This window comes from Neophocaena asiaeorientalis, unplaced genomic scaffold, assembly GCF_003031525.2.
Source record: "Neophocaena asiaeorientalis asiaeorientalis breed wild unplaced genomic scaffold, Neophocaena_asiaeorientalis_V1.1 scaffold96, whole genome shotgun sequence".
NCBI lineage: Eukaryota > Metazoa > Chordata > Mammalia > Artiodactyla > Phocoenidae > Neophocaena > Neophocaena asiaeorientalis.
Window position 1 is genome coordinate 5095993 of NW_020175831.1, and position 8766 is coordinate 5104758.

The 8766-nt window shown below is 41.2% G+C and overlaps 1 protein-coding gene across 1 annotated transcript; it reads right to left on the minus strand.

Annotated features, from left to right (window-relative positions):
- Nucleotides 1-483: 483 nt before the first annotated feature.
- On the minus strand, nt 484-3119 carry LOC112391510 (tetratricopeptide repeat protein 30A). Its single transcript, XM_024732871.1, has one exon. The coding sequence runs from the start codon at nt 3091-3093 to the stop codon at nt 1096-1098; it is 1998 nt and encodes a 665-aa protein (XP_024588639.1). The 5' UTR covers nt 3094-3119; the 3' UTR covers nt 484-1095.
- Between the last annotated feature and the right edge of the window lie 5647 nt (nt 3120-8766).

The following is an 8766-nucleotide window of genomic DNA, read 5'->3' on the forward strand; positions in this document are numbered from 1 at the left end:
TAGACCAGATCAAGTGAGCATGGCAGTTACTTTTATGAAGAGCAAAGGTGTAAGGGGTTGGGGAAACAAACAGTAAATCTCTTGTAGCTTACAGAAAATTAAATGTCTATGCAGAATGAGTGGGGTTCACAGTGAGAACCCCCAAACACTATTGAGTTTTGACTATGAAACTGGCATTATGAATTTAACAGATAAGTTTTCAGAATCCATTGATACCATTCTATGGTATGAGTAGGAGAGTTTGATAGGGTCATTGGAATAGCATAGAATATTTTTCCTTTTCCAAAAGGCTACAACATAAAAACAAAGTCCAGTATTAATGTGTCTTAAGTAGAAACAAGAACTAAGAACCGAGTTCTAAGGGTACTTGTTATTAATCACTGTTAAAGATCAGTTATGCAAAGACTAAGATTATATATTCAAATTATTCACAAATGGACACAAGAAAACCATAGAAATTGGTCAATTGTTTATTGTCTCCACACCATAGCACCATAGTTTTACTATGGCACAAGATTTCCTACTGAATCTTACAGATTAAAAAAAATTTAGAACATAAGGAATTCTTGTTAGATAAAGCATTACAATTGTATTGGAAAATTCTGCCAAGACATACTAAAATCTATGCAAAATGTATGCATTACTAATTAGTGTTACTTAAGGGTAAATTGTTGAAGTATAATGTGAAACCCTATTATTAATGTCCAGATGTTCTATACATTAACCGAGTTCAGGATTTGATAGTGCCTGGTCTCTGGATGATATAATCTTCTCATGCAGGATTTTTTCAGGACATAGCAAAACACAAAAGATACAATGGAGAGAGAACATAGGCAATACAAATACTATTAGACACACTTCCCCATTCATTTTTGAATTTTTCATAAATCCTTCTAGGGTTCAAGTTCTTTTTATTATAATTCTTTTGTGAGGTTTCTCAAAAGATACATCAAAATTATTTTAATTATAATTTTAAAGTGTACAAATTTCAACGTATAACAAATGTGAAGATGCCAAAGGACAAACACAGATAAAAGAGTTGCAAATATGTATAGTTAACAGAGCCATTTGGATAAAAGCCATTATTAGACATTACTACATATTCCAACCTATAATCTCATAAATCAAAGCTTTTAGTTGTCTGGATTCATAAGTGACTGTATTCTTTCCAATATGCATTCTTTCTTCTTCCAGGGGTTGTTCAATAACAGCAGGTATGTTCCTGCCATAAAGTTCACAGTGTTCTAGAAACTGGACACATTCTTGAATAACACTGTCACGAAGCACAATCATGTGCTTTGACATGTTTTCTAGTAATGACAGGAAGCATCTTTTGGCGTAATACCAGGTATCAGTTCCCAGTTTTTTATTATAAGGTTCCAAGCTTTTGATAACCCGAGAAATACCGAAGTCATAATTTCCTTTGGCACAATAGAGCGTCCCTATCACCAAATTCACAATGCAGAGATGGTAGATTTTCTTATCTGGGTCCTCATAGGAGAGCTGCTCTTCCTCCTTTTCAATCTTCCTCATCAACTCCTCGGCTTCTTCGTTTTGACTTGTCATAATATATGAAACACACAGGTTAGCCAGCACAATAGCACTGACATTCAGGATGTTGTCATAATGCTTCTTGACTATGGGCTCATAAAAACCTATGGCTTCTGTGTATTTGTTTTCCTGCATGAACAGAACATGAGCCACATTCAGCTTCCACACATCATGATCATTACAGAATTCCACAGATTTGCGGAAGATCTTTTCCACCATTGGATAATTTTCAAGGTTCCAGTAGATTTTGGCCTGGGCCATCAGCACGGGAATATACTTCTCAAGGGTGTCATCATATTCATTCACTGCCTTTTTGACAGCTTCATCATCTCTGTTGTGTCTTGCTTCCTGCACTTGTTTGGTGAGTCTCCGGAGCTGTTCAGTCAGCATCCCTGCTAGCCCATCAAGCTTAATGAAAGCCTCTTCAGGAGCTGTCTGGCAAGTGATCATGGCATCCAAGAAGTCATAGAGATAGGGTGTGAGGAACTTGTAAGTCAAATGGGCATTCTCTGCCAGGACATCTGCTGCCAGGTCAAAATACTCATATTTACAGTAGAGCAGCAACAGGTTGCCAAAGGTCTCTGGGGGAAAGGGATTCTGTTGGAGCAAAAACTGTAGCTTCTCAAACCCTTCTGTAGGCCTGGCATCCATGTTCATTAGCGCCTGGTTGTGCAGGGTCACAGGGTCTAACTCTTCCTCTGCCCTCGGAGGCATATCTGTGAGGGTTTCCTGGGCCACCTCATAGTTTCTCAGTTGGTATTCTATGGGGGCCTTGAGGTTGAAGGCTTCCACCAGAGCGGTCTGGTGAAGGACTAAGGTGTTGCCAACACTTCGAACATCAATGCCCTCGGTGGTCATGCCCACACCCAGCTCTGGGTGCTGGCGGATGCCGTGCTCAATAATGTCGGCGATATGCTTCAGCGCGAATGCATACTGCCGGCTGCTGTAATAGGCCAAAGCCAGGTTGTAGGAAAGGTCAGGCCGGTAGCCCGAAGCCTGCAAGGCAGCAGAGAACTTGGAACACGCGGCTTCATAATGTCCCTCCTTGTAGAGCAAACAGCCCAGGTTGACCTGGCCATCGAGCTCGTTCTCGCCCCCAATGTCTTCTCCTCCTTCCCCACTCAGTAGCTGCTCCACCAGGCTCCTGGCCCCGGGCAGATCGCCCTCGCTGTACTTGATCGCGGCTTGGAGACGGAGGACCCCGTGGTGGTAGGCGGGGTTGTCCAGGAGGAGGAAGGCGACGCGGGTGGCCTCTGGGTAAAGGCAGGCCTTGTACAGAGCCTGGGCCTGGTACAGGCGGTACTGCTCCAGCTCCGGGTGCAGCTGGCCCAGCTGCTCATAGCACTCGGCGGCCAGAGCGAACTCCTGCAGGCGGTAGTAGCAGTAGCCCAGCAGCGACAGGCCGGCGCGGCTCCTCGGGCTCCGCTGGAGCTCTCCGCCCAGCAGCTGCACGGCCTCGGCGTAGCGGGCATCCCTGATGAGCCGGTACACGACCGCGGTGAACTCCCCGTCGGGGATGGGCGCACCGCTCAGCCCCGCCATAACCTTCTCCGCGGCTGTGCGTCCCAGTTACCACGGCAACATGCCAACCGGAAACGGAAGGCTGTTTGTCCGGATATTGCTTTGCAACGGAAAAACTCTGTAAGGAATATAAAGGAATCACTGAGGTGAATCATTAAACTACTGTATTGGCCCTCGAAGACTCTGGGCTGCGAAGGTCGTGAGTCCAGCAAGAGAGATGAAAGGCCTCGTGGCAATTCAAAAACGGAAACTCTACTTCCCGGCATGCACTGGTCCGATGGCGCCGACGTCGGAACGTGGCCGCGCTGCACTCTGGGAGGCGTAGTCTCTGCGGGACGGACCCTCGGTTGCCGGGAGATGAGGTTTCACTTGCCTTTCTTTAGTGTTGCGGTTGATTGAGAGTTGCTGGCTGCCTGCTGTGTCACCTGTCTCCGGCGCGGCGAAGAAAGATTTGCGGTCTGAAATCCCTTGCTTTTTTAGCCTTATACACTTTGCAGTGCATACTAATGGCGTCGTTTCGCGGTTTGTTTTTGTATTTTAATGGGAAGGAAAAGGTGGAATATCTCTTTGGCATTCTCCTGGAATTAGAGTAGCCTCTCTTTTTAAGCTGCCTTGAGGGCACACTAAGACATAAATGCAGAGGGTAATAATAGTTCTTATTTTTATCGTTTCCACAAATTAACGATGATAAATGGTTTTGTGAATATTATCTGGTATTGGGAGACGTTTAATTTTAGATCCAGGCGTTCCCCCCTCACCCCAAACAGTTATTACTGAACAGATGTTAGCGTTTAATCTTGGCCATATCTATTGGCCTGGCCCTCCAACTTTCACTACAAATAAGAAACCAGTGTTCCTTGATCTCCCTGCATCTCCATTGGTCGTCCATGATCTGCCTTGGACTATCTAGTATCTAAGATAAACGGCGTACGAATAAAATTATGTCTTTGCTATATACTTAAAGGCTTCAATTCAAGTCCTTTTGCTGCCCATAACATCTTTTCTATGTATAAATTCCAGAGCCAACACCAACCATATGTATGTCCCTAAGACAATTTAAACATTAAGATTATTTCTAATCTTAATGACCACCGTGTGATCTGTATATTACAGATATGGAATCTGTGCACTAGAAAGTTTTAAATAATTTGCTCAAGACCACACAGCTAGGTAGCAGCAGTGCCATGACATCCAGCAGATAGTTTCAGTAGGAAATAGTGACTGCTTGTAACTTATTCCATTTATTTCCTATAGATGAGTTTGTAAAGGCCCAGTGTTTGCTGCCACATTGTATTCTGGAACATTAGTGTCTTTTTTTCCTCCATTAAAACAACGAACCAACTTGGTGTGGGCAGTAGAAATTTGAACTTCCAGATCTGATTTGCAGCTGTGAGCAGGTGTTAGGAAATAACTAGTGGGGGTGGTATAGTTCCTAGTCACCCAGTATAGCTGGTAGGGGACTTCTGCAGGCATGTGATTGCTTGTATCATAAAGCAACTGACTTTATATACTCATTCAGTCTTCCCTGCTGAGAAATTGACAGAGGTCTGTCCTTCTGGGTGGGACCAGACAAGGAACCTTCCACTTCATGAATACTGAGAAAGGGACAAAAACCCATTTCAGACGGGTTGAGTGGCATTCTGGCCCACCTAAGATCCCCAGAGAAAGCAGCTGATGGGGTCCACCATAACTCTATTCCGGGGCTTCTTTCAACCTGATCTCTGGGTGCACTCTTTTAGGGCCTTCAACTCAGGGAGGTATGTGGGTTGAGGGATGCTTGCTAGTGCCTCTCAGTAATTGGGGAGTGGGTAGGTGGCTGGGGGAGGATCTTCACCTTTATGGCTGCCTGACTACACTTGTCTCTTGGCAACTCAGGCTCAGTATTTATTTTAAAATCCTTATGTATGACCTGATACTTTGGGTGAGGTGCTATTGCAAATCAAGGTAACATGACAGAACATGGAAATGGGAAATTGCCTTTTATATCTTTATCAGTCTGATTTTCAGAGTTGTATTCGCACCATGAAAGCATTCACCTTCAAATGGCTTCTTGGGAATGTAAGCAAAATAGAAGGAATCTCTGCTGTCCCCCAAATTTCTCCAATCCCTACAGGCATCAGTTGAGGTTCCCCTCTTTGTGCTGGTACCTGTCTGTGAGTGTGGCTGCTGAAGCGGGCAGGAGGGAGACGTTCTGTGCCTTCCTCCTTACTTCATGTGCTGCTGCTCCTGAGGCCTGGCTTGGAAAAAGCAGGACATTCGGCTTAGACAGATGGAGGGCAGGGTCATTTGCAAAATAAAATGAGTGCACAAATCACGCTGTGAAATTGGCATGACCATCCCTGCTGCTGTGATAGACTGACTTTTATTTAGTCTATGACAGGCAGTTGGGGAATAGATTAGGGTTTTTTTGGGAGGGGGATGGTGAAAGAAGGCCCTTTAATTAATGATAGAAATTCTGGAAAGCAGTAAATGGGGTGGAATATTATAAAATGTCAGAAAGGATCATTTTGTTTCCAACAGAATCTTGGAAAGCTGGAGCATGTATCAAAAAAGTTAGTGTATTGTACCATTTCTAGCAATAAGAAAGAATTTTGTGGTTGCAATAAAAAGATTTAGTGCCTTATTGAAAGGAATTAGACTTTAGGAAAGCAGTATTGGGCTCAGGGTGGATTTTGCTGCATAAAGGGAGGCATGTTTACCATGTAGAAGAATTCCATTCGGGCACAATGTATGGGAGCTAAAAGTTCTTAACATGCTTATGTTTCTGCCTGTCAAAATGTGAGATGACCAAATTCCATATTCTATTTGTATGTGTAATCTATTTGACATTCTCTTTTAAAACTAGTTGGAAGTTACGTTTTCTTATTTATCCTCTAAATGTAATTGCTTCCTGTTGGTAAACATTGGTAATTTATGAACAACTCAACAACCACAGCTGTGGTCAGACAATTTCCTTGTTAAAGAAAGACCTTCTGCAAAACCATTTTCCAGCTGTTATTTCTCTTCCCTTTCATTCTAGGCCATTTTCTTCAGGATGGCCAGTTTGGTGGTTCAGTCCCCTTGCTTCTTCCTTCCCACCCCCCAATCTTCCACCATAAAGAAGGCAGAAAGAATAAATTAGTGTCAAATTGATAATGTAACTGATTGACTTTTAGGATCATCTGTTTAATCTTTTAAGTTTTGGAAAAATTGTATACCAAATCAATATTTGGGAACATTTATGCTCAGATGGTAAGACATTTAACCTCATTATGAATTCTCCTTTCACTGGCAGTTCCAGCTTTATTAATATTTTAATTAGATTTCCTTCTTGGATATACCTTTAAAAAAAAATCAAGTAGCTTATATTTGGAGGCTTGTGGTGTTATTACCTAAATTAACTTGTTAGGAAGAGCACAGTAACATGGTTTATAAATGGAATTACCAGAGAAGGCACAACTGTGGATATTGACATTTAAAGAAATCAATCAACCATCCAAACAAAGAGCTACTCTAAGCCCCTGTGTTTATGCAGGACTTTCTGTACCAGGACCAGATCCTGCTTTGCCTAACTTCCCTCATTAATCCTCACGGCCCTTCTGTGAATTAGGTAATTTTAACTGTTGGCCTCACTTGAAAAGCATGGACTGAAAAGCACAAAGAAGCCTGTGGTCGCCTCGGCGGGGGGGTTGGTGATTGCTTAAGCTGGCCAGTAGGGGCCACACTGCACCTCTTCCCTCTCCCCCTGAGCACCTCCTCTCCAGTCATTTGAATTGGCTTTGGATCATTTGCTGCAGTTCTAATAGAACAGGCACAATGGTGTAAGAATTTTAAAGTTTAAGCACCGAAGCCGTTGTGTAATTGTATGGCATCAGTGGCTGGAGGCCCTGCATCGATGCGATCCCCCTGTGTAATTGCCCACGCAAATTTGAGCAATCTGTAACAGACACAGGAACCCGTCTGCATTGTGCTGCAGACTCTTATCCCTCCAGAAAAACCTCAATAATTCAAAGAACCTTTTGTCATCTTTAAAATGCTCCGTAGACAGGGCTGTCCTACTATCCCTCTCACACAGGCAAACATCACAGATCAGGACAAGGTTAATGGGCTAAATTGACAGTCAAAATTTAAATCGTAGGTATTCGGATGCATGCTTGCCTCGTTCAGTCCTTAAATCGTCCTTCCTAAGAGAAATAAAGATTATTCCGGAGCTTTAGTTAAACTTTAAGCATTTTATTAAAAACAAAGATATTTAGGTCTCTTAAAGCAGTTTCAAAATCATGGATTAGATGCTTGTGAAATGGGCAAACAGTCTATAATGTAGTATTCTTAAAATGACACCTCAGCTTGGGAAATCTACACAAATGGAGTGACGTGAGACAACTTAGTTGAAGACATATTTCCCTTCTTTTGTGTAAAACAATAATAATTAGGAAGCAAATCAGTAGGGGATCCTTTTTAGATGATTGTACATCAAAATAAAATGGCAAAAGCACTTTTCACCAAGGGAGTGAGATTAGCCAAAACCTAAACTCCTGTTCCCATACAATGCTGTTTGTGTTTTTTAAAATTCATCTAAATATGATTTAATCTAAATCTAAAGAAAAAAATAATCGAGATTCTAAACAGACATACACACACAGCAAATGAACGCAAAGTATTTATAGCAAATACTTCATTTACTTAATAAAACAAACATATTTCTGTGCCAGTGTATATATTCAATGACATTGGTAGAGATATGCTACACAGATAAATAACTTATCTTTAGCACTGTTGAGAGATGGACTAAATATGCAAGAACATTCAAAATTAAATTAGAAAAGATGTACAACTCCAAATTACTAGTTGAGGAAAAGGTACACAAGCGATGTAAGCAGGACCTCAGGCATTGTTAAACCCAAGTACTCCACATGAAATTCCCCAGACACACCACTTTATTTCTGCCATCTACGTGTTTTATTCTATTATTGCTCACTTAAGAAACTTACGAAATTTTGGCCTTCTTGTAGTCAGACTCAACCTTTAAATTTCCTGTGACATTTGAGTTTTGGGAGTTCTTTACAGCATGCGGCAGAACAACAGTTTCAGAGACTGTTATTCTGAAGCAGACAATGAAACTTCACTGGCATTGCCAGAGTTTTTAGGGTCCCAAATTAGGTTTTGCACTTTTGCTTTAATGAATCCTTTATGAGTGTTTACTTCCAGACAAAACATTTTTCTTTAGATGTAAATCTTCCCTTAATATATTTAGATTTCTGTCCTGCTTGAGAGGAGTTTTTCACACTATTAATGGGGATGAAATTGTATTTTATCTTTGTGCAGTTCATTAAGAGTCAGCAGGAAAAATGGATTTTAAAATAATTCTACCACAAAGTAAATTGAGCAGACTCTGTTTAACGACTTCAGGTAAGTGGATCAAATATGATAAATTTTGATACATGAAAAAGCAACTGAATTCTTATAGCATTAATATTAGATAATGTTATTTCACTAACAAAATTTTAAAGATTATTTCCAACCCAACCCAATGAGTATGCAAATATAAAATACCTGGAAATGGTTAGACAGCTTAGATTTTAGAAACAGAAAGCACACATGCAATTTTAACTTCTTTTGACTCACTTTATAAATTGTAAATTAAACTGACTACCATTTATGGGATATCTATGAAATGAGATAATCTAAAGTTATGAAATAAAAGGGTATATTTTT

Coding starts and splice junctions, on each gene's coding strand:
- LOC112391510 (XM_024732871.1), bottom strand. CDS start 3,093: ATGGCGGGGCTGAGCGGTGCGCCCATCCCCGACGGGGAGTTCACCGCG.